Source organism: Jaculus jaculus, chromosome 12 (assembly GCF_020740685.1).
Source record: "Jaculus jaculus isolate mJacJac1 chromosome 12, mJacJac1.mat.Y.cur, whole genome shotgun sequence".
NCBI classification, from domain to species: domain Eukaryota; kingdom Metazoa; phylum Chordata; class Mammalia; order Rodentia; family Dipodidae; genus Jaculus; species Jaculus jaculus.
In genome coordinates this window covers 57,421,906-57,448,195 of record NC_059113.1, presented here as the reverse complement: position 1 = coordinate 57,448,195, position 26,290 = coordinate 57,421,906, and the positions used below count along the sequence as shown (strand labels likewise).

Below are 26,290 nucleotides of genomic sequence, written 5' to 3'. Positions count from 1 at the left end.
AAAACAAAACTGACTGGTACAAAGTTTATAATCACAATTTCTAAATATACATCTAGCCAAAATCCTTTTCTTGATTTTCTTTTTTTGAGACAAGTTCTTACTATGCAGGCCAGGCTGGCCTTAAACTTGTTATGTAGCTATCCTGGCCTTGAACTCATGATCCTCCTTCCTCAGCTTCCTGAGTGCTGGGGTTACAGTTGTGCACCTCCATGCCTGTTATAAATGCTCAGTTCTTAAAAGCTGAGCTCTGGCTGGAGAGATGGCTTAGTGATTAAGGAGCTTGCCTGCAAAACCTAAGGATCCAGGTTTGATTCCTCAGAACCCATGCAAGCCAGATACCCATGGTGATGTGTGTGTCTGGAATTCATTTGCAGTGGTTAGAGGCCCTGCCATACCCATTTTCTCTTTTTCTGTTTCTAATAAATAAAAATAAAACACGGAAAAAAAAAAGCTGGACTCAAGGCTTCCCTCTTTCCTATCTTTGGTTTCTCTCTCCCTTCTCTTCTAGTTCTTAACCTCTGAAGATGACGGTGTCGGGAGCTTGCAGAACCTGAGTGTGTGGACGCTGACTCCTTGCTCACAAGTGCTACGCCCTTCTCATCACCCAGTTTGTGCTGATTTCTCACATTACTGCCTCTCACCCTCTACTAGTTATATTGCTGTAGTCCACAGTATCTTCTTTGGCCTGAACTAATGCAATCTCCTGCAAGTGTCCATATCTTCCCCTACATCACTCTGAGATATTGTTCCTGTTGCAATCAGAATGCTCTTTCTGAAATGAAAACAGAATGGCATATCTCTATCACTCCAGCAACAGTCCCTTAGCCTTGGAAGAAAATGCCCAAGTTCTTCAAATGACTGTGAGATTCCAGCTTTACTTACAGCCTCAGACATGATCCTCTGCTCAGATCTATGACTCAGCCTGCCTCCTTCCCTCCCTTCCTCCTTCCCTTCCTTCCTTCCTTCCTTTCTCTCTTTTTCTAAAAATTATTTTGTGCGTGCACGAGAGAGAAAGAAGTAGGCAGGGAGAGAGAGAAACAGAGAGAGAGAAAATGAGTGCACCAGGGCCTTCAGCTGCTGTAAACGAATTCCAGATGCGTGTGCCTCCTTTGTGCGCATGTGCGGCATTGCATGCTTGCATCACTGCATCTGGCTATGTGGGACCTGGAGATTTGAACATGAGTTCTCAGGCTTTGCAGGCAAGTGCCTTAACAACTGAGCAATCTCTCCAGCCCTCAGCCTTACTTCTTTTTCTTCTTGTTTCCTGCATACCATGTTTTCTCCTATTGCCTATCTGTCCTTTAGGCTTCCACTTAGAGGTCCCTTCCTCTGGGAAGCTTCCCATGACTACCTCCTATCCCTTTTCATTTTGGGTTTCTTTTCTACACATTGCTGTCACAGCCTGTATGCATCCTCTCCTTTATTGTACTGTGTAATAATTGCCTCTTTTTGTACATCTGTTCCTGTCTGAACTTCCTGTAGGCAGGACCAGTGGCTCTATTGTTTCTTGTTGCAATCCCAGAGCCTGGCAAGTGAGTGGCATGCAGTAAGTGCTTGATTAGCATTTGTGGAACAGATAGAATGAATAGGCACCCCCTGATTTTTCTAGGCTTTTTCTGGGTACTGCAAGTTGAGGAGACTAAAGTAATGGTGAAGGGAAGTGGGTACTTAAAGCATTTGACAATCAGCATGGTGCAGCATCTTCTAATCAGAACAGGCTGAGGCCTGGAAAGTCTCTGAGGACAGACTTCACCCAGTCAGTTGCTGGACAGTGGACATACAGGGGGTCCTAGGAGTACTTGAGGTTACAGTTTGCCACCTGGGTCAGCTGCATCAGTGGGTCATGGATGAACAGCATGCCTGGCCATTGGACCAGGGCTGTGATACCTTCAGAAACTCCCTGGGCCCCAGGTGTGGACACCTACAGAAGCTGGGTGTCCAAGGCAGAGAAGTGGGTGGCTGGGTCCTGGGGGTCCGAGGCAGGCAGCCGGATGTGGCCCCAGCGGAGGGCGAGGAAGTGCAGGGTGTCCCGAGCCAGTGTGAGATGGGGTAGTTGGCGCAGGCCGTCCTGGTGCCAGACGTACACACCCATCACAGGCACACCCAGGTCCTGTGTCCACAGCACTGTCCCACTTCCAGGGTCCACAGTGAGCAGAAGGCCCATCCCACAGGATGCCAGGTGGCTCATGTCTGTCAAGAGAGAGGGCTGGGGAGATGTCAGTGCTGTCATGGGTCACACCTAAGGCATCCAAGGTGGAGGGTCATTGAGGTGTATGGAGGATGAAAGCGGTCACATGGAAGGTTACTGGGATATAGGTCAGCTGGAGTTTATGGGGGGATCACTTCAAGCAGGAGGCGATCAGTGAGGATCAACCAAAGTTGACTAAGGAGAGGAGAGGGGGGGAGAGAATTGAGAGTCAGTCTAGATCATTTCAGAGAAAAGTCTTGGTCCTGGTTGGATCAATGTTCACTCAGGTGGGTCATCAGCATGGCTCAGAGATATGTAGGACTCTTGGCAGGTACTTGGAGTGTGAAAGGGTTAGCTAGAGGGCCCAGAAGGGTCACATGTGATGTGTCAGGGTTACTTGCATGGTATCTCATGTAGAATGATGGAGTCAGGACTTGAGGGGGTCACTTGGGAACACTTGTGAGGCCTTTCAGGAAGTTGGGAAAGGAGGTATGATGTCAACAAGGAAGTCAGAATTACATTGGGGGTTCACTTAGTGTCAGCCTCATCTCACCATGTAGAGGTCAGTTAGAACCTGTGGGGATAGCTCAGGGGACTTGGGGTCACTTAGGATACAGGGAGTTACCTCAGGCTACCGGGTTGGTCATTAGGAGTATGGAAGAATTTGAATGCTGAGGCATTTCTCAGGGTGCGTGTCAGCCTGGGGGCTGGGGGGTCACCAAAGATTATGGGTCAGGGTGTGTCATTCAGCATATGAGGGGCAAGTGGGCCAATGTATGTATGGGACTTGGTCATGATGCCACTCAGGGCTACCTAGACTGGGGGCTTTGTTCCAAAGTAGGGGTCAAAGAAAGGTACCACTCACATTTCCCACGTGAACCATCCATGGGTGGTGCTGAGTAGCGACGGTAGGTGGCATTCCAGCGCAGGCTTGGGGCCCTTGGGTCATGCATGGTAACTGTGTACTCTGAAGGGTCCCCAGAAGCAAGGTTACCAGGAGCGCCTATGCGATGCTTCCCACCCCAGCGGCTGCCCCTTTTGTTGCACCGGGGACTTCTCAACCACCCAGCTTGGAGGCCTGATGATCTTCATGATGGCCTAACCAAGCCTATGTTGTTTATTACTATATCCATAGCTCCTTGTTCAATGATGTGGTTCAGTAAAATGTTCGTTGATGACTGAAAGATCAGTGAATGGTCTGCTTTTAACTTGGAAAGCAATCATCAGGCCTGGATAGAGAAACAGGGTGGGAGGTGCCCAGAGCTTGGGGAGTGCATGACTCACGTGTGCGGCCAATGTAGAGGCGGGGGGTAGAAAACCCCTCTGTGCTCAGTGTCATCCGAGCCTCCCCTGACTCAGGGTCCACCACAAGCCAGGCATCCTGCTTCCGGCCTGCAGAAGTGGAAAGCCTACCAGCTTTCAAGATGGCATGAGCAAGAGTGTATGCATCCTTTTGTTATGTTCCTGTGTCTGTCACGACCTCTGTTCCTATCCCCGCTGACTGGACCTGGACCCCACAGGCAGGGAAGATACTCACCTGTGTAGAAGACCCCATCTGAGCTGCGGCAGGGAGAGGAATGAACCAGCTCTGGGATAGAGAATGGCAGTTTCTAAGGAGAGGGAAAAGGTCCAAGAAGGAGTAAGAGCAGAAGTGCATACATGGCACTCACTGTGCCAAACACTCTTCTAAGCCTAACCCATAACAACCTTTTCATTGGGCACTGTAATGGTCACGTTTACTTCCCAGAACAGAAGACTGGAGATCAGAGAGACTAAGTAACTCAGCTAATGTTACTGAGCCAGAAAAGCTTTAGAGCCACATACTTAACCACTTTGCTATACACCTCCTCAAAGTATTGCAGACAATCCCACACTCAGGGAAAAGAGGCCACACAAGCCACCTGACCCCACCTGATAAGTTCAGAGGGACTTAAAAAATGTTAATTGCCATGAAAGAGCCAGAGAGGTTGAGGGACTGTCGCGGGATAAAGGGATCCTGATTCAGAGTTGACCATGAGTGCAGATTTGCCCCCTTCTCTGTCCCTTTCTCTCTGAAGTCAGATTTGCTAGGATTATCTGTAGTGGATGCCCTGGACTCTGGCTTCCTACTGGGTTTCAGTAATAAGGACAGGGTGAGATGAGGGTATGTAAACCCTAATCCCAGCTAACCATCAACCAACGATCAGAAACAGGTGTCCAGCTGACCACAGGTACCTAGCAAGCTCAATGCGGGCTAGTGGAAGACCTGTCCAGCTGAGCCCAGCCTAATTTTGAGTTGTTTTGGGTTTAAGCCATTTATTTATGAGGTAATTTGTTATTTGGAAAAGCTGATGCTCCAAGTCCTGCAGATGTTCCCATGATAATGTCAGAGGCCTGCCAGACTTTGGTTCTCCCCCATTTTAGCAGGCAGCCTTCCTTGATGCTCAGAACCCTCCCTTACATCTTTGCAAAACACCAGGTTCTGACACATTGTTCCTCTGCCAGTCAATGTTCTGGCTCATGGAGGATTGTTTCCCATGCATCCCAGCAGTACATGAACACATACCATCAACCCCTGTTGTTTCTGGGTCCCCAAAATGTATAAGCTGCCATCAGCTGGGTCAGAGAGAAAAGCCATTCTGTGGGGCAGAGAGGAACATGGAGATGGCTGGGCACATGACCCTGGTTCCATAAAGGCCCTCATTGCCTTCCACTTTCTCAGCTAGCAGAGCCCATCCAGGAGACATTTTGTTACACCCGGACTCAATCCTCTTCCCTTACTTCCAACATACTTTTCCCCAACCCCTCTAGACAACTATGGCTCTTCCGTCTCCTTAAAAGGCCCCAGCTTCACTTACTCTGTGACATACATTGGTCCTTGGATGATGGGATCTGCAAGGAAAAGGCATGGTATGTGGGTCCAATCTGGACTCTCATTGAGAAGCATAGATCCTATGCATCAAGAGTTTATTGGGTGCCAGACATCAAGCCCAGAACACTACAGAAATGCAGTGTTCTCCTCCTCTCTGTCCCATTTTGCAGGTGAGGTAACTGAGGAGAAGTGAGATGACTTTCTCATGTACCACATAGCTGGTACATGGTGAAGCTGCCTATGCAACCTGGCTGGCTGGATTCTAGTGCCCAGGTTCTGATCCTCTATGCCCTCCCCCACCACCATTAGACTAGGGGCCTATGGATAGGGAAATGACTGTTCCTTCCTCACCATCCTTGAGGGTCCACTTCAAGTCCCCCGTCCGCTTGTTCAGTGCGTGTAGACTTCCATCCAAGGTAGACACAAGCAGGAGACTCTCTGGTGTGAAAGTCTGAACCTGGCATGGCAATCAGTCAGGTCCTCTGAAGGTCCTGGGATCAACTTGCGTATGTGGCAGTGTCTCCTCTTTTCCAGAGGGAGACTGAGAGGGGAGGAAGGACAACTGGCCTTCCTCATCATCTACTTGACACTCTGGGTGAGTTACTTGGGGGAGCAATGAGGTATTGGGGGGGGGGCTTTGCTTCTCACGTTCTGCTCCCCCCGCCTCAGTTCCTTTTGTTTTCCAGTAGAGAGCAAAGGCTTTCACCAAAGGACTTCGCTGGCATTCACAGACTTCTCACGGAATGGGCATTAGGAGTCTCCCCATTACAGAAAGGTTAGGTGATTGGCCCAAAGAAACACGGATAATAAATGGTACAACGGGGACTTGAAGCTACATCTCTGTAACTCCAAGACTTAGTTTCTTTCTCCCTAGCCACTGAGCTACCTCTTTTCGGAAGACCCTTTTTCTGCCTCCCCAAACCTGCCCAGCTGCTTTTGGTACCAAGCTTCACCTGGTCCCATTGAACCACAACTGGAGGTGACTGCCTGCGCTCCCAGACATCTGGCCCCTGTTGGGCCAGCTTGCCAGCTCGGTCCCTCCTTAAGCAAACAGGGTGAGGCTGAGCTCACAGCAGGAACCCCGACATCCGGGTAGCCCAGCCACCCCAGCAAGGGCCACATCCTGTTTCGGACCCTGAGCCTTCGGACCCAGCCAGGAGGTTGGGGGTAGGGAGGAATCCAGCCCTGTTTTCTAGGCCTAGGTTTTGCTATTAGCGACGCCGCAGGAAGGAAGGTAGCCAGAGAAGAGGCTGCACACTGCAAGGGAATTTTGTTTGATCCTTAGATTGTTTGAAATTTTGCTTTTAATTAACTACTTTTTTAATTGGGAGAGTTCATTTTGTTTTTAAATCCAGATTTTCCAATCGTTGTCATTTGTAATGTTTCCAGAACCATCAGATCTGGCCACATGGGCTCCCGTTATTAGCAGCTGTGGATGGAGCCGCGAGCTGGAAGAGGGGCTCCCACCAGCCTCAGGGGTCACGCTGCCCTCTCCCATTGTCCAGACAAGCGCCGCTCCCCTTTCTGGGACGCCTACCTGCCCCTGTCCAGCTACCAGGTAGTAGGGACGAGTAGCGATTCCGCAACGTTAGGAGGGGTTCCCTCGCTAGGGGCAGTCTTGGGGTGATCAGGACCTGAGGTAAGGAGGGAGAGGCACGTCCCCCCACCCCCGACCCGCTGCGCCCTTGCAAACCAACTGCGTCCGTCCGTCCGTCCGCCCGCCCGCTCTCACCTGTGCCCAGAGCATCCCAGACAGCGCCGCCAGCAGCAGCAGGGGCCAGAGCCCCAGCCTGGACCATCGGGCCACGCTCGACATCGGGCGGGGGCGAGGGCAGCCGCAGGGTCGGCGGTCCCTCCGCACAGTCTGGGGACCGCAGGGCCCCCGCTCTGCGGGGAGGAGACTCCGCCCCGGGCTGGGCCCCAGAGGCTTGGGCACAACCTCAGTCCACAGCCGCCCTCGCCCTTCCTATCGCGCTCACACCCGCATGCCTCCCAAGGTCCCTTCCACCCTGCCTCTGGGCGAGGGAGGGGTTTACTAAGTGGGGCCGGTTCTGGAGAGTTGGCACGTGCCAACTCATCATCTCCTCCTTTCTTCATAGTGCTCCCCGAGGCCAGGCTTACTCAGGACTGGAATCAAAATGTAGATTAGGTTTGACCTCAGAGCTTTTTATTATCGCATTAAATGATCTCCACTGAGCTGTTATGAAACACATTGATGTTTTCACTGATTTATTCAATAGGTATTTACATGTGCATTATGATCTATTATATGGTAGCCTGGTGAGAAAGAAAGCAATTCTGTATGCAGCCTGTTGGGAGAGAAAAGTCATCAAGGGTCTTAAGCAGCGGTGGACACTGCAAGTTTCAGGGCTGGCCAGCCAGGCTTTTAAAGGTACCAACTGGTGCAATGATGGCCTGTCTGTCATGGGAGAAACTCAATGCTCTCTGATTGGACTTGAAGCCCACTCCACACGGAAATTTCTGCTTGGTACTGAAAATCCTAATCAAAAACCTATGGCAGGGAAGGTTGTTAGCCCTAGGGGGGAAACTACTACTTTTGTCTGGCTAAATGGATATATTATGCCCGATAAGCTATTCTGTAAACACTTTATGTTTATTTATGCCCATGTATTAATACTACTCACTTTAAAAAATATTTGCTATCCTTTTAACTCCAACACTTGATTTATTTAAAATATTTTACTTTTATTTATTTATTTATGAGAGAGAGAGGAGAGAGAAAGACAGAGAATGGGTGTGCCAGGGCCTCTAGCCACTGCAAACGAACTCAGAAGCATGTGCCACCATGTGCATTTGGCTTATGTGGTTACTGGGGAATTAAACCTGGGTCCTTAGGCTCCACAGGCAAGAGCCTTAACCGCTAAGCCATCTCTTCAGCCCTTATTTATTTATTTTTTGATATTTATTTATATGAGAAAGAGATAGAGAAGGAAGCATATAGAAGAAAGAATGGTCATGCCAGGGCCTTTACCCATTGCAAAGGTACTCCAGACACATGCGCCACCTTGTGCATCTGTCTTATATGGGTCCTGGGGAATCAAACCTGGGTCCCTAGGCTTCACAGGAAAGCACCTGAACTGTTAAGCCATCTCTCCAGCTCTACTCTCACTTTTTTTTAAAATTTATTTTTGAGAGCAACAGACACAGAGAGAAAGACAGATAGACGGAGAGAGAGAGAATGGGCGCGCCAGGGCTTCCAGCCTCTGCAAACGAACTCCAGACGTGTACGCCCCCTTGTGCATCTGGCTAACGTGGGACCTGGGGAACCAAGCCTCGAACCGGGGTCCTTAGGCTTCACAGGCAAGCGCTTAACCGCTAAGCCATCTCTCCAGCCCTACTCTCACTTTTTAAAAAGAAATATTTTATTTATTTATTTAAGAGAGAGGAAAGAGGCAAATAGGTTGACACATATATATGTACACACACACACACACACACACACACACACATATATGGGGAGAGAGAGAGAGAGGGAGGGAGAGGGAGAATGGGTGTGTCAGGGCCTTCAGCCATGGTAAACAAACTCCAGATGCATGTGCCACTTTGAGCATCTGGCTTATGTAGGCACTTGGGAATTGAACCTGGGTTCTTAGGCTTCACAGACAAGCACCTTAACTGCTAAGCCATCTCTCCAGCCATACTCTCACCTTTTGTTAGAGAAGCTTCTCTTTTCAGATGGTGGTAACCAGTTGGTACAGGGGCCTGGGGAAACTCAAAACTCATCAAAGTGTGGAGAAGAGACAGTGGAGTGTTCAGCACTAAGTGAGACATCTCTACCACACCTTCCAAGGTTCAAGGATCTTGGCAGAAGAGGTGATGGAAAGAGTGTAAGAGCCAAAGGAAAAGGAGGAGTGATTTGTAATACTGTCTTCCAGACACAAAGGGGCCTTGGCATTCATAACCCCACATTGCTGGTACTACCCACACAAGACCTGCATAACAGGAGGGAAAAAAGGATGACATCAAAATATACCAGGGACTAGCTGGAAAGAAGGGATTTAGTAAAGCAAGGGGACATAGAAGAATGTGGGAGGGGATCAGGACACATTGTGTATATGTAAGGAGGTTATCCATCAAGTTTTCAAAAGGCAGCTCTCTGTCTTTGTAGAGTTTATAAATTCACAAGGCTAAGACATCAGACAAAGCTGGGCATATCTGGTCATCCTGGGCTGCATTATGAGTTTGAAGACATCTTAGGTAGCCAACTGCGTGAGACCCTGCCTCACAGAACAATAACCACCACAACAACAACAATAACAATAAGAAGACCATACATGGGCTGGAGAGATGGCTTCGTGGTTAAGGTGCTTATCTGCAAAGCCTAAGGACTCAGGTTCAATTACCCAGTCCTCATGTAAGCCAAATGCACAAGGTGGCACATGTATCTGGAGTTTATTTGCAATGGCTGGATGCCTTGCCATGCCCATTCTCTCTCATCTGCCTCTCTTTTTCTCTGTCCCTGTCTCTCAAATAAATTAATAAAAATAATTTTTTAAAAAGAAGGCCATGCAGAATGGAAGGACATCTTGCTATGTCTATGACTATCCTTCACGTAGACCTCCTTACGTTGGTTCAGGGAGGGCCTGTGGAGGTCTTTCAATGTAGGCTCCATTGTATGTTCAAAATTTGGCTCTTTCACCAAAGGAAGGGTAGGACTGCTTACAATGCAATCGTTCAGACAGGAACTTGCCTTGATATCTATGACCTCACCAGTGCCTAGCACTACCTTCACAAGACCCTCACAATAGGAAGAAAAGATGAGGGCAGCAAAATAAAAAAAAGAGAGCCAGGTGTGGTGGCACATGCCTTTAATCCCAGCACTCAGGAGGCAGAGGTAGGAGGATTGCCATGAGTTCAAGGCCACCCTTGAACTACATAGTGAGTTCCAGGTCAGCCTGGGCTAGAGCGAGACCCCACCTCGAAAAACAAAATCCAAAACCAAATCAAAACAAAAGAAAGACTGAGAGAGGGAGGGGATACGATGGAGAGTGGATTTGCGAAGGGGAAAGTCGGGGAGGCAAGGGAATTATCATGGCTTGTTGTCTATAATTATGGAAATTGTCAAGAAAAAAAGCTTAACATTTTTTGGTTCTTTCATTTTTCTTCCATCTTTGTGTAAAAAGCTCTGTTTGTTTCAGGGTCACACAGCCTGGCTCTGCCTCCTTCTCTCCCTTGCCTTTGTAATCTGAGCCCTTCCTGGTCATGCCCCTCCAGGCACTGAAGACTTGGTACTGCCCTTAGTGTCCATCTTCCTCCTCGATTCAGTCCTTGACACTGATGCGGTCAGCGGCCACAGGAACAGCACAGCCAGCATTGCAGCCTCTAGGTTAGTGACCTTGATTTCTAGAGATCTTACCTCTGTACCAGAGCTTCTCTTCCTCCCCTTGTTCTTCTCCTCCTCTTTTTGGAGGCAGGGCCTCACTGTAGCCTAGGTTGACCTCATACTCATGGTAAAGGCCCTTGCCTGTGAAGCCTAAGGACCAGGTTTGATTCCCTAGTACACAATAAGTCAGATGGATAAGGTGGCACATGTATTTGGAGTTTGTTTGCAGTGGCTAGAGGCCCTGGAGTGCTCATTTTCTGTCTAATAAAAGTATTAAATAGACCCATGTGTGGCAGTCAGGTTCACATTGCTGCCAGAAAATACCTGACCAAGAGCAGCTTGTGGGACAAAGGTTAATTTTGGCTTAGAGACTCGAGAGGAAACTCCATGATGCACAGGAAAATGATGGCATGAGCAGAGGGTGGACATCATCCCATGGCCCACATAAGGCAGACAACAGGAACAGGTGAGTATGCCAAACACTCACTGGCAAGGGGAAACTGGCTATAACACCCATAAGCCCACCCCCAACAATACACTCCCTCCAGGAGGCATTAGTTCCCAAATCTCCATCAGCTGGGAACCTAGCATTCAGAACACCTAAGTTTATGGGGGACACCTGAACCAAGCTACCACATTCTGCCCCTGGCCCCCATAAACTGATAACCACACGATATAAAATGCAATGCATTCATCCGACTTTAAAAGTCCCCATATGTTTTATCAATTCTAATGATGTTCAAGATCTTTGAACTGAGCCATAATACCAAAAAATTAAATAAAACAATTAATTGTAATTCAAATATGCAGTTGGTCCAAGGTGTTCCTCATAGCACTGGACCATGCTGCCTGGTGAACTTAACTGCAGCCTTGCTTCTACACACACAACACGTGCGCTTGACACTGTACATGCCCTCATGCCACAGAGTCAGTGAAGGCTGCCTGTGACACTTGACTCGTATTCAGCACAATTGTACATTATAAACTGCAGTGTTTTCATAGTTCAAACAAAGTTTCTTACTCTTATAGAAACATAACAGTTTAATTACAGAAAAGCAAGACATTTTCCTGGTATTATTTCCCCGAAAGTATTAATTCAGTCTATTTTTGGATTGTACTGTTTGTTAGAGTGTTGAATTTTAAAAATTGTTCTTGGGCACAGGAGATGGCTCAGCAGCTAAACACACTTGCTTGCAAAGCCTAATGGCCCAGGTTTGATTCCCCAACCCCCATATGAAGCCAGATGCACAAAGTGGCTCATGTGTCTGCAGTTTGCAGTGCTAGAGGTTCTGGTGCATCCATTCCCTCTCAGCCTCTCTCTCTCCTTGCAAATAAATAAATATCTTAAAAATCATTTTTTTTTGAGCCGGGCGTGGTGGCGCACGCCTTTAATCCCCAGCACTCTGGAGGCGGAGGTAGGAGGATCGCCGTGTGTTTGAGGCCACCCTGAGACTCCATAGTGAATTCCAGGTCTGCCTTGGCTAGAGTGAGACCCTACCTCGAAAAACCAAAAAAAAAAAAAAAAAAAAAAAATCATTTTTTCTTTGAATTACTGACTTGAGCTTCATTAAAAAAATCATTAAATTGACTTGAGACATAATTTCTTTTTTAAACAATTTTTTTATTATTGAAAACTTCCATAATTATAGACAATAAACCATGGTAATTCCCTTCCCCCTTGAGACAGAATTAAAAAAAAATATTTTTATTTATTTATCTGACAGCGACAGAGAGAGAGAGAATGGGCACGCCAGGGCCTCCAGCCACTACAAACGAACTCCAGATCATGCACCCCTGTGCATCTGGCTAACGTGGGTCCTGGGGAATTGAGCCTCAAACTGGGGTCCTCAGAGTTTACAGGCAAGTGCTTAACCACTAAACCATCTCTCCAGCCCATTGAGACAGAATTTTTAACCATTTCTGAAATTACATGACCCCATACATACTTTTTATAGTTTTGTATTATGTGTTTACATGAAGCTGCATTCTGGGCACTGATGATCATAAAATCAAAATGTTTGTGTCTGACTAAATGAATATATGTGTATGAACATTAAGCCCAGAAGTGCCCAGTAGCACTTCTCTTAGTGTTCATACTCATATATTAATGCTACTCTCACTTTTGGTTAGAGAAGCTTCTCTTTTCAGATGGCGGTAACCTTGGGATGACTCAGAAGTAATCATGGTGCTGAGAAGAAGTGACAGAGGAGTGCTCAGCACTGAAAAATCACTATCACACCTTTCATGGCTCAGGGTCTGTTGCGGAAGAGGTGGTGGAAAGAGTATAAGAGCCAAAGGAAGGGTAGGACTCCTTACAAGTTGCTCCTCCAGACACAAAATGGCCTGGATAACTATGACCTCACAGTGCCTGACACTACCTACACAAGACCATCGTAATAGGAGGAAAAAATGATGGTTCTAGGTCATAATAACCTATTGCATATTTATGTACTTTTAAAAAATGTTTTACTTATTTTTATTTGAGACAGAGAGGGAGAGGGAGAAAGAGAGAGAGAGAGAGAGAGAGAGAGAGAGAGAGAGGGAGAATGTGCATGTCAGGGTCTCTAGCCACTGCAAACAAACTCCAGATGCATGCATCATCTTCTGCATTTAGCCTACATGGGACTTGGAGAATCGAACCTGGATCCATAGGCTTCACAAGCAAGTGCTTTAACCACTAAGCCATCTCTCTACCTTCCTATTGCATATTTTATGAAGAACTGGAAGGAAGGGGCTCAAAGATGAAACCAGAAATAATGAGGAAGTGGAAATATTAATCATATTGATTTGATTGGTGCATATTGAATTTATGGATTGAAATACATGGTATATAGTGCTGGAAAGTGCCATGGAGGCTGCTCGGGGAGAAAAGCCATCAATAGTCTTAAACAAGCAGTGGATCCTGCAAGCCACACAATCACCAGCCAGGCAACGTGTGTCCACTGGTGCAATAGTGGCACATAAGTTATGTAGGTAACCCCAATTTCTCTCTGATTGGATTTGAGGACCATTCAGTGGAAGGAAACTCATGCCTGGTACTGAAAACTGAGTTAAAAGCCTATTGCTTGAAAGGTTAGAGGACCTTGGGGGAAGTTACCACTGTTCTTCCACTAAATGGAGCCCATCAAATTACCTTCTAAATGTACATGTTTATACCCATTGACTAGCGCTGTTCTCACTTCTGGCTAGAGGACCTTCCTTTTCAGATGGTGGTGAATAATGGGCAGACCCAAGACTCATCACAGCGATGAGAAGATAAAGACCGGCGCCGGATCTCTGTCACACTCTCCAGGGCTCAGGGAACTTTGCAGAAGAGGTAGTGGAAAGAGCGAGAGCTGCTCTCAGTGCCAGCCAGAGAAGCTTCTCTATAGAGGTGGCAGTAGGCACTGAGGAGACTCAAAACTGATCAAAGCTAAAAATAAGAGGTGGTTGAGAGCTCAACACTAAATGAGGCATCTCTGTCACACTTTCTTTTCTTTTCTTTTAAAATTTTTTTGGTCTATTTTTATTTATTTGAGAGCCACAGACAGAGAGAGAAAGAGGCAGAGAGAGAGAGAGAATGGGCGCACTAGGGCTTCCAGTCACTGCAAATGAACTCCAGAAGCATGCGCCCCCTTGTGCATCTGGCTAATGTGGGTCCTGGGGACCTTGAACCGGGGTCCTTAGGCTTCACAGGCAAGCGCTTAACCGCTAAGCCATCTCTCCAGCCCCCTATCACACTTTCTAAGGCTCAGGGAACATTGCAGAAGGGGAGCAGGAAGAATGTGAGAGCCACAGGGTACAAAGGAGCACTTTGGAGCAATGTCCTCTAGACGTCAATTGTCCGGTGCATTCGTGATCTCACAGTGTTATCTCTACCCTGTGAGATGTGCACAATACTGCATCAACACTTTGACATAGGTGATGAAGAAGGGCACAGAAATGAGACCTCCAGACAGAAGGACTGCTTGGAAAACGGAGGGGGCTCAGTAGAATAGGAGTGGACAAGGGGGACTAAAAAGGGCAATAGGAGAAGAATAAGGCAAATTACAGTAAATTCATGTTTTAAAATTCTCAATAGGGCTGGACGATGGCTCAGCAGTTAAGGCACTTGTCTGCAAAACCTAACGACCTTGGTTTGATTCCCCAGTGCCCACTCAAATCCAGATGCAAAACGTGATGCATGCATCTAGAGGTCACTTGCAGTGGCTGGAGGCCTTGGCCCACATATATTCTTTCTCTTTCCTTGTGAATAAATAAATAAATAAATAAATATTTTAAACAATTATCAATAAAAATACATAGTATACCCCAAAACATGTACAATTAGTATAGATACCTTGGGTTCGCTTGTTTTTCAGCTCATGCTGAGCTGCTCCATTACCACTCCTCAGTAGCCTAAACGTCACAACAAAAGCCATTTCTTGCCACATTAGAAAGTAACCCTGGCAACTCACGTGTGGCTGAACTTTCCCTCAGGCTTCATATTTCGCCACTGCACATTTGGTTCAGTGAGTATTTTATTTGTTGATTGGGCTTAGACTCACAGTCATTCTCAGGCAATAGGTATAGAAACTACAAATAAACTGCAATAAATTAGCTCTGTGTGATGGCAAAGTAAAAAGAAAAACACATTCTAGAAACTTTATAACATTTAGAAAAAATAATAAGAAAGCAAAATCCACTCATGGTTTCACCTCCTGGACACCAGCACCTGAATTCGTTTCCTCTCTATTTCCTCTATGCCTGTGCACCTGGTGAGACCCCATGCTCGCTCAGAGGAACTTCCCTGCTTCTACAGGGACAAAACTTTTCTTCTATCCAACCAAGGGCTGCTCTATCTTTACTGCCATAGGGAAGGGATAAAAAAACAGAAAGAGGGCTGGAATTAGGACTTCGTGGTTAAGGCACTTGCCTGCAAAGCCTAACAACTCAGGTTCAGTTCCCCAGGATCTACATAAATCCAGATGCAGTGGCACATGCATCTGGAGTTCGTTTGCAACAGCTGGAGGACCTGGCATGCCCATTCTCTCTCTGTCTGTCTGCTTCCTCTCTATCTCTCTCTGCTTGCAAATAAACAAATAAAAATACTTTAGAAAAGACAAAAAGAGAAAAGATTCTAGCTTTTGAGTGATCAAAGAACTCAGATTTGAAAGAATACATGATGGGACCAGAAGATTTTCCAGACTTGAGGAGGAAGCTCAAGAAGGAATAAGGAGAAAATTTTGCAGGTCTTTCACCCAAGGATGGGGCTCATGAAGGCTTATGAGTTCCAAAGCAGGGAGATCTATGTCTGGCTTCCTGGAGAGAGCCTGGGCAAGGAGCAGGAGACCAGAGAAAAGGCTGCACTTTAAGAAGGGCATGTTTGGGAGATCCCCACTGTCTGGTGCTATATAGAAATGGCTAGGGCTGGAGAGATGGCTTAGTAGTTAAGGCACTTTCCTGCGAAGCCTGAGAACCCAGTTTTGATTCTCCAGGTCCCATGTAAGCCAGATGCACATGGTGGTGCATGCATCTGGAGTTAGTTTGCAGTGGCTAGAGGCCCTAGTGCACCTATTCTCTCTCTCTATTTTACTGTCTCTCTGTCTCTAATAAATAGATTAAAATAAATTAAAAAAAAGAAGTGGGTAGATGCTACTACATGCCTGGGTGGCTTAGAAGAGAAAAGAAAAGAGAAAGGAAGGGAAGGGGAGAGGAGGGATTTGATAAATTTCTGGTTGTCAAGTTGACAAGATTTAGAATCACCTTAGAAACAAACCTCTGGCCATGTCTGTGAGAGATTTTTCTAGATTAAATTAGTTGAGGTGGGATGACTCACTCTAACGGTGGGTGGCACCATCCTGTGGGCTTGGTTCCTGGATTGTATAAAAAAGGAGAAATCTACTACTGTTGTCTGACTAAATGGATATATTATACCCACCAAACTTCCCTCTACATACTTATATTTATGTCCATATATTAATGCCACTCTCACTTTTGGTTAAAGAAGCTTCTCTTTCAGATGGCAGTGACCACTAGGGGGATGCACTCATCAAAGTGCTGGGAAATGACAGAGGAGTGTTCAGCACTGAAACATCCCTATCACACCTTCCAAAGCTCAAGGACCATTGTAGAAGAGGTGGCAGAAAGAATGTGAGAGTCAAAGGAAGGGAAGGAGTGCCTACAATACGGTCATCCGGACACAAAGTAGCCTTGACATTCATGACCTCGCAGTGGCTGACACTACATACACAGGACCTGCATAATTGGAGGGAAAAATGATGACATCAAAGTAGAAGAGAGACCAGTTAGAAAGAAGGGATTCAGTGGAGGAGGGATTCTGGAGGAGGAAAAGGGAAGGTAGTAGGAGGGAATTATGTGATCATGTTATATTGTCTATATGTATGGAAGTTGTCAATAACTAGTTAAAATAAGATAAATTAGCTCAAAAATAATGAAAAAATGAAAAATGAATTTAAAAAAAGGAGCCAGGGGCTGGGGAGATGGCTTAGCAGATAAGGCACTTGCCTGCAAAATTTAAGGACCCAGGTTTGATTCCCTAGTATCCATGTAACTTAGATGCACAAGGTGGTGCATGTGTCAGGAGTTTGTTTGCAGTGGGAGGAGGCCCTGGCACACCTATTCTCTCTCTTTGTCTGTCATTTCCTCTCTCTCTCAAATAAATAAATAAAGTATACATTTTAAAAAGGATCTTGGCATGGTGGTGCATACCTTTAAGCCCAGTGCTTGGGAGAACTATGAGTTCAAGGCCACCCTTGAGACTACATAGTGAATTTCAGGTCAGCTTGGACTAGAGCAAGACACTACCTTGAAAAACAAAAAACAAAACAAAACAAAACCACAAAAAGAAAACTAGCTGAGTATTGAGCATTCACCCCCCTCTCTACTTCCTCTCTGTTGATGTGATAATGTAACACTGTCTTCCTGCTCCTGCCATGCTTCCCCACACATATCAGACTTGGAAAATGTAAGCTGAAAATAGACCTTTCCCTCCCTTTCTCCCTCCCTCCCTTCCCCTTTCTCTTTCTTTCTTTCTTTTTTTTTTTTTTTGAAGCAGAGTCACACTTTAGCTCAGGCTGGTCTCAAACTCACAGTGATCCTCCTGCTGAGGGAGAAATGCCACAATTCTGGGAATTATATGCTTATGATTGGCTCAGAGACTGAGAAACTACACTGTTGGCTGTGAATAGCTGGGATTCTAGGAGTCCACCAAGGCTCTGGGAGTTCATCCAAAAATATTGTTGCCAGGGAGGCTCAGTTGAGGCTGGCTGCTGCTAACGCTTCTCTGAAGTCAGCTTGCAGGCTCACTTGTTCTTCCCCTATTCAACAGTCCAATTAGAAAGATCGCCAGGTTACTAAAAAACTTTCAACAGATAATTAGTCAGCTGAGGACACTCTCAATTACGGATAGAGAAAGCCCTAACATATGTAAACCCCCCTAATCCAGCCCTCAGTTGAGTTTTCCACTTTTGGGGACTTCTGTCCATGTCAATACATGCTTTATTGCTTGTCTGATGTTTCTGACTGTACTGTATCTCTGAATTCTGTTTAATAAACCATATTATATTCACTAATTCTCTCCTACTAGCCTTTAAAAATTTTAGTTATTTATTTTTTTGTAAAGAGAGAGAAAGAGATTGAGAGAGAGAGAGAGAGAGAGAGAGAGAGAGAGAGAGAGAGAGAGACTGGGCATGCCAGGGCCTCTAGCTACTGTGAAGATACTCCAGAAGCATATCTGGCTTTACCTGGATACTGGGGAATTGAATCCAGGTCCTTAGGCTTTGAAGGCAAGCACTTTAACCACTGAGTATTCCTACTGGCCGTTTGATTGTCTTGGAGATGAAAATTCTTTGTTTTCTCTAAGTAAGTATCCAGTTCAGCAGAGCAGATTTATTTGCATCTCATTTCACTACCTCGGCCTCTTGACTGCTGGGTGTGTGCCACTATGCCCTACTTTTCCTTCCTTCCCCCTTCCCTTTCTTCCTGCCTTCCTTCTTTCCTTTTTCTCTTACCTTTCGTCCTTCCTTCCCTCCATCCCTTCCTCTCCCTTCCTTCCTCCCTCTTCTTCTTTCCTCTCCCTCCCTCCCCCCTTTCTTTTTTTCTTTCTTGTACAGAGATAGTGAGAAAATGAGAATGGGTGTGCCAAGGCCTAGTGCCACTGCAAATGAACTCCAGACTAATGTGCCACTTTGTGCATTTGGTTTTACATGAGTACTGGAGAATCAAACTCAGGCCCTCAGTCTTTGCAAGCAAGTGCCTTTAATCATTGAGCCAACACTAAGATATGTTCTGAGCGATTCTTTCTCTCTCTGCTGTGGATGTATGATGAAGTGAGCTAGTTTCTTCCACCATGATGAAGCTTCACCCCATTTTTTGGAGATGCTGTCTTTTCTCCAGTTTACATTATTGGTACCTTTGTCAAAGATCAAGAAGCTGTAGTTACTTGACCTAAGGTGTGGGTCTTCAGTTCTGTTCCATGGGTCCTTGTATGGGGCAGGTGCAGAGTGAGTAGGCCAGACCCTTGTTTCCGGGCTCCTCCCACCTCTCCAGTCTGAGTTCTTTGCTCAGACAGAGTGTGGGCAGGTACAGCGGTCTGGAGTAAGGCCAGACCACTGTTTCCAGGCGCCTTCCACCTCCCTGGTCTGGGTTGCCTGTACAGACAGTGTGCAGGCACTCACAGTAGTATGGAGTGAGTAGGCCATACTCCCAATAGAGAGGATAGGGCTTGGGGGAAGGAAAAGGGTAGTGGTGGAGTGGACACAAAACTGACCCAAATTGAACTGGTACCATAGAATCTTGGAAGTTAGACTAAAAGGTGGAACCCTCAAGAGGACCTTAGGGGGAACACCTGAATCAAGGGGCCCCAGAGAGGGTGAGATGAAACCTAACCTCAAATTTCTCCTTTTTCTATTTCTTCTCTGTCTTTTTCTTTTTTCTTTTTCCTTGGTGCTGGCCTGTAATTCCCTGTATCAGGATGGTCTACATCCACAATGAGCTGTTGATCAGAGAGACCTACTAGATCTCCCAAAACAAATACAACAGACTTCTGTCAGAGAACTTGATTACCCACCAGAGGTTAATGTTAAGACCCTACTGCTGAAGACACCATATGCTGTCAGCATGGACCATGGAGAGACCTGGTTGAAATCCAGAGGAGAGCCAGTCCCCAGACAATTAGCCCATCTAGTGTGGAAGGCGCTACATGAGCTACCGGGGAAGTGACCAACATCTGTCCAAGCAACTGAAAGTCTAAGTGACTCAGAAGCAAACAACCTGACCTGATGAAATAGTGACATAAGACCATGGTGAGTAACCTACTTCTCTTGGATTGGCTAACAGATGTACTCAGTGGAAAGGAAACCATATCTGGAACTGGGAAACAAGTCAGAATCATATCCAGATTCTGCTTTCCATTTTCAAGCTCCCACTAACCTTAGACTATGAGAGGGTCTATACCCTTTTAATTCTCTCTAAATTAATAATGGTTATCCCATTTAACTGGTGTTGGCTTCATTCTCCATTGGAGAATCTGTTTCTCTTTTTCAGAAGGGAGCTGGATCTGAGGAGATAAATGACCCAGTACACTCCACCTGCCCCCCAGCTGAAACCACAGAGGAATTGGGGAAATAAGCAAGAGTGCTGCTTTCTTAGTGAATCTGATATCAGCACAAGGGTGATGGAGATAGATACTGAGGACACTCAATACCTACCAAACCAGAGATCCAGAGACTCCTAAGTGCCCATCACTGACGTAGACTTAAAATGCTCCTAGCATGGCTCAGGGAATTTTGCAGAAGAGGGGGCAGAAAGATCATTAGCTCCACAAGTTGGGACATTTTGTACAGAAACATTTCCTCTCTCCTCTCCTCTCTATAATGCATGGCCCACAATCCCCATGGGGTTGACCTGCATCCCTAATGAGGAAGGTCTCTTCAGAAAAGGGGAAAGGAGGAGGGAAAGGATGGTACCAACATGTGTTGTTTACATACTAAATATGCCCATATCTAATAAAAAATTAGAGTAGCATTAATATATGGGTATGGACATTAGGAAAAGTGCTTAAACGGCAGTTTGAGTGAGCATAACATATGCATGTAGCCAGAGACCAGCAGGCCTTACACCCCTAGGGATCCTGACCTCCTCAGTTATAGGCTTTTGACTAGGTTTTCAGTACCAGGTATGTATTCTCTCCTGTGGAGCGAGCCTGTAGTCCAGTTAGAGAGTGGTTAGTTTCCCCCATAATGGACATGCCACTATTGCACTCATTGGCTCATTTGGTCTGGCTGGCCAAACTTAAGGCTTACAGTGTCCACTGTTGTTTATCTTCACGGATGACTTCTTATAGGGCTGCATGCAGCACAGTTTTTTCCAGCTTTCACTCAGCTGGCTCTCAGGGAGGAGATTTTCAGCTCATCTCTTGCAAGATTTCTCAGTGACCTTGTAGCACAAGCATGTGGAATCTTCAGCAATAGAGGCTTACCATCTACTTCTGGTGGGAAACCAAAGCCTTGGCAATGGCCTGTAATGTTCTGAGGGCATCAGGGACCTTCCTGGCTAACACTTCACAGGAAGGTATCCCATCCCTGGCACTGACATTTTTCTACTAACAATCTATGGCTTCTGAGTGTACCACTGTGCAAAAAAGTAGGTTTCTATATGGCTTATCCATAACATGTTAAATTTTGATTAATCTTCCCCCTACCCTTCCTTTACTCAATTTCTTCCTCTGACCCCACTTTGGCCATTACACCACCAGTAATCTATTCCTCTACTTACATATATATAGTACCCTGTCCTTAAGTCCTCCCTTCTTCTCCCTCCATTATAGCCCCTTTCTACCTTACTGGTCTCTGCTACTGATTTTCACTCCAACTCACATACAAGTCTAAACATTTGTAGCTAGGATTCACATATGAGAGAGAACATGCAAAATTTAGCTTTTGGGGCCTGGTTTGCCTCACTTAGTATAATCCTTTCCAGATCCATCCATTTCCTTGAAAATTTCATTTTTCTTCACCACTGAATAGAACTCCATTGTACAACGCTTTCATTATCCACTCATCAGTTGAGGGACATCTAGGCTGGTTCCATTTCCTATTGTGAAAGAACCACAATAAACATGGATGAGCAAGTATCTCTAAGGTAGTGAGACAAGTCCTTAAGTGGTATAGCTGAGTCATGTGGTAAATCTATTTTTAGCTGTCTCAGGAACCTCCACACTGATTTCCACAATGGCTTTCCCAGTTTACATCCCTACCAACAACGGACAAGGGTTTCTTTCTTTCTTTTTCTTTTTTAAATTTTTAAAATTTTTATTTATCTATATAAGAGTGACAGAGTGAGAAAGAGGCAGAGAGAGTGAGACACAGAGAGAATGGGCGCGCCAGGTCCTCCAGCCACTGCAAACGAACTCCAGATGCGTGTGCCCCCTTGTGCATCTGGCACTTTGTTTTCTTTTTTTTTTTGACATCCTTGCCAGCATTTATTGTCATTTGTTTTCTTGATTCTGACAGGAATGAGATGGAATCTTAAAGTAGTTTTAATTTGCATTTCCCTGATGGCTAAGGATGTAGAACATGTCTTTAGATGCTTATAGGCCATCTGTACTTCTTCTGAGAACTCTCTATTTAGTTCCACAAACTATTTATTTATTTATTTGACAGAGGAAGAGGGAGAGAGAGAGAGAGAGGGAGGGAAGGAGAGAGAATGGGCGCGCCAGGGCTTCCAACCACTGCAAACAAACAAACTCCAGATGTGTGAGCCCCCTTGTCCACAGCCCACTTTTTGATTAGATTGTTTGATTTCTTATTATTTAGTTTCTTGAGTTATTTGTAAATCTTGGATATTAATCCTCTGTGAGATGTATAGCTGGCAAAGATTTTCTCCCATTCTGTAGTTTGCCTCTTTGCTCTATTCACAGTGTCCTTTGCTGAACAGCTATATATTTTTTTAAAATTTTATTTTAGTTTTGTTTTTCAAGGTAGGGTTTCACTGTAGCCCAGGCTGACCTAGAATTCACTATGCAGTCTCAGTGTGGCCTTGAATTCACAATGATCCTCCTACCTCTGCCTCCTCAGTGCTGGGATTAAAAGGCATACTTGGCCAAATTTATTTATTTACATTTTATTTATTTGAGAGAGTGAGAAGAGGAAGAGAGAGAGAGAGAGAGAGAGAGAGAGAGAGAACGAACACTAAGACCTTCAGCCACTGCAAGTTAACTCCAGATGCATGCACCACCTGGCTTAAGTGGGTACTGGGAAGTCAAACCTGGATCCTTAGGCTTCATAGACAAGTGCTTTAACAGCTAAGCCATCTCACCAGCCCCCAAATTTTGTTTTAAATATTTCTTTGAGAGGAGGAGAAAGAGAGGGAGAGGGAGAGGGAGGGATGGAGGGAGGGAGGGAGGGAGGGAGAATAGGCATGCCAGGGCCTTGTGCTCCTGCAAGTAAGCTCCAGAAGCATGTGGCACTTTGTTCATCTGGCTTCATATGGGTACTGGAGAATCAAACACAGGCCATCAGGCATTGTAAGCAAGCACCTTTAACCACTGAGCAACCTCTATAGCTCAAATAGCCAGGAATTTTGATGTCCACGAGGATCCTGGAACTTCTCCTATGGATGTGGAGGAGCTGCTGTATGTACATCAATGACTTTTAAACTAGAAATATAAATGGGCATAATAGTCTAATCATCAGAGCCAAAAAAAAAAAAAAAAAAAAAAAAAGGAAATGCTTAGCAATCAATTTAACTGGAAAGGCACAGGCTCCACATAAAGAAAATTATAAAATTTAATGAAGAACATAAAATAAATGTGAATAAATAGAAAGGTATGACCCTGAAGGAGATGTAATAGAGTTAAAATGCCAATTCTCTTCAAATTGAAATTCTTATGAAATCAAGTTTTTTTTTTTGAGGCAAACCCAACAGGATGGCCTTTTTTTTTTTTTTTTTTTTTTTATGACAGAGAAAGTGCAAGTAAGAGAGAGAGTGCAACTGAGAGAGAGAGAGAGAGTGAGAGATTGGGTGGGCTAGGGCCTCCAGCCTCTGAAATTAAACTGGTGTGCATATGTGACACTGAACACTTTCGTTACTGTGCATCTGGCTTATCTGGGACCTAGAGAGTCAAACAAGAGTCTTTAGACTTGGCAGACAAGCACCTTAACTGCTAAGCAATCTCTTCAGCCCTGGAATTTTTATTGTTTTGAGACAGGGTCTCATTCTAGCTCAGGCTAACTTGGAATTCAATATGTAGTCTTAGGGTGGCCTCAAACTCAAGACAATCCACTCACCTCTTCCTCCTGAGTGCTGGGATTAAAGGTATGCACCACCACACCCTGAAGAGAGAGAGAGAGAAATACACAGAGAGAGAGACAGACAAAGAGAGAAAGAATAATAAGTCCAGAAAAGTGTGAAAATGAAGAATTCTGGGAAGAGGAACTGGTCTTTTCAGAGACTAGAGCACATTATAAAGGCACAATGTTAATATGATTTTAGCATTGAAGCTGACAACAAGGTAAACTATTATAGTTTGGTTATGAAATATCTCCTAAAATTGGGATCACTTAGAAGTTGTGGTCACAGCTGGTGGTGCTATTGAAGATCAGATCCCAAGGACTTGGGCTGACCAAATCAGCAACTCATTAATACAAGATGGGATGGGTTGTTGGGAGGAGGTGGGAACTAGGAGATAGGGCCAAGTAGGAGGTAGTAAGTGACTCTACGTGCCATTGAAAGGTCTGCCTTGTGCCCGGGAGCTCCCCATCTCTCCCTATTTCATGTCTGTTTTCCTGTGCCACCACTTCTCCAGGGTGTCTCTCCCTTGTCCCCACCTGCCCTCTCTCCAGGGTGTCTCTGTCTTGTCCACCTGCCCTCTCTCCAGGGTGTCTCTGTCTTGTGTCCATCATGCCCTGTCCACTGGAGTGAATCTGTCTTTCACAACCATGGAGCCATCAGCCTCTTAAACTGTGAGCCTCCCCACCAAAACAAATCATTTTGGTCTTGAGTTGCTTATCTCAATGTTTTTGTCACAGCCATGAAAGAGTTACATGTAAATGTATTAGTTGGATACAAAATCTTGAAATATTCATCTCTATATGTGAGAATTCAATAAATGACAAATGTGATATTTTAATTCATTAGGATGGACTAATGCCTTATCACACACAATGGGCTGCACAGTGAGACACTGACTCAACGGCAACTAAAACAAAATGACAAGAGTTATTATCTTGGAATCAAAAGGCTGAGTTTGGCTCAGGCAGATCTTTTGTTCACAGGCCTCCCAGGACTGCAAATTTGGTGTTCAACAGGGCTGTGGTGTTTGAAAGTATGCACCAGGCGAAGAATGACCTGCAAGCTCCCTCTGGTGGTTGTGGGCAGATTCAGGTCCTCATGGGCTGTTGAACTAAAGACCTAAGTTCTTTATGAGCTGTTGGTTGGAGGCTGTTGTCTTCCTTGCTGGCTAGGATTCTCCATAGGGTTGTTCATAACATGGAAATTTAATTCATCATACACATGTGCACACGCATACACACACACACATACACACAGAGAAGGTGGGAAGGAAGAAAAGAGAAAAAGTGGTAGGGGAGGGGTGAAAAAATGAATGAGAAGGGAAAAGAGATGAGAAAGTCTGAGACAGAAAGAACAAAGCTGGCAAGATGGAGATCACAATCTTGATGGCACCATCAACTTTGGCATGCTCTGTTTGTCAGCAGTGGGTCAGTCCCAGCTTCCACTGATGGGGTGCAGATCACACAAGTCCTGCTTACAGGCAGGTGGGAATCACTGGGGACACCTTAGAAGGCTGTCTAGCACAATATACAAAGTCTGTCTTACTCTCCTCTTCCTCTTCCTCTTCCTATTCATCCTTTTTGGTGGTATTGAGGATTGAACCTAGGACCTTGTGGATGTTAAGCAAGTGCTCTGCCACTGAACTATATGCCCAGCATATACAAAAGGCATTCTGATAAATTATAAATTGGTGTAAACATCAAGATTCTCAGGGAGTGGGACTGGAGATATAGCTCAAGTAGTAGAGCACTTACCTAGCATGCCTGAAGACCTCGTTCAGTTCCTGGCACTGGCCTGAACTGAGTGTGGTGATGTGCACCTTCAATCCCAGCGCTAAGGAGGTGGAAGTAGGAGGATGGGAAATCCAAAGGTCATCCTTGGCTACGTAGTGAGAGGTCAAGGCCAAACTGGGGTGCATGAGACTGTCTCAAAGAAATGATTCTCAGAGCTGTGATCCTGATGCAGGAGTTTTGGGTTCAGAAGGAATTCCTCAGAATTTATGAACCCCACACTTTGGGTTCTGTTCTATGTTTAATAAAGAATTAATAATGACATACTCAAGAAGGAAAAAATTATGAATTATTCAGTTTATTTAGGGGGAAATCACAAATCGTGGGGTTTATCTAAGGGAGATTGGGAGCTAGGGAAACTGAGGCTTTTAAAGAGGAATTTGAGTGAAGCTGCTGGCATGTGGAAAGTGGAATCTAGGAGCTTGTGTAGGGAGATTTAGGACGTATCTGCAGGGCCTCTGCCATGTGCTTTTTGAGGAGAGGACAAATGGTAAGGCTCAAGGAAAAGGTGAGATGGCAGATATCAAAGCAGAGACCAAGAGATTCTGATGAGAAACGAGTAATGAAGAGAGTTACACTCATAGTTAGCCCAAGTTTAAAGAAATTACGCAAGCATCAAGCCTAGGGTTGGTGAGAGAACCCACGTGGTAGATCTGGAGTATAAGATTCAGAATCCAGAGGAAAACCATGCATGTAATCAAAGCAAGAAGTTACTCCAAATTATAAAGCAGAGACAAGCAGAAATGTTCTCCCAGAACAAGACACAGTTTTATGCTCCCCCCCGCCCCAGCCAGGTTGGGTGATGGGGAAACCAGACTCACATGTGTCCATGTGTCTTTGTGACC

General features: G+C 45.5%; 1 protein-coding gene across 1 annotated transcript in view; it reads right to left on the bottom strand.

Moving 5' to 3' along the window:
• The window catches only part of Ern2 (endoplasmic reticulum to nucleus signaling 2), a 77,788-nt gene that overhangs the window by 13,901 nt on the left and 37,597 nt on the right, over nucleotides 1-26,290 (bottom strand). Inside the window, exons 2-9 of the mRNA XM_045130613.1 lie at nucleotides 6,772-6,926; nucleotides 5,391-5,477; nucleotides 5,026-5,059; nucleotides 4,734-4,806; nucleotides 3,726-3,798; nucleotides 3,473-3,580; nucleotides 3,054-3,155; nucleotides 1,926-2,190 (exon numbers count right to left, since the gene is read on the bottom strand). Coding sequence (XP_044986548.1) covers nucleotides 1,926-2,190; nucleotides 3,054-3,155; nucleotides 3,473-3,580; nucleotides 3,726-3,798; nucleotides 4,734-4,806; nucleotides 5,026-5,059; nucleotides 5,391-5,477; nucleotides 6,772-6,926 — 897 coding nt within the window. The remainder of the gene's footprint in view (nucleotides 1-1,925; nucleotides 2,191-3,053; nucleotides 3,156-3,472; nucleotides 3,581-3,725; nucleotides 3,799-4,733; nucleotides 4,807-5,025; nucleotides 5,060-5,390; nucleotides 5,478-6,771; nucleotides 6,927-26,290) is intronic.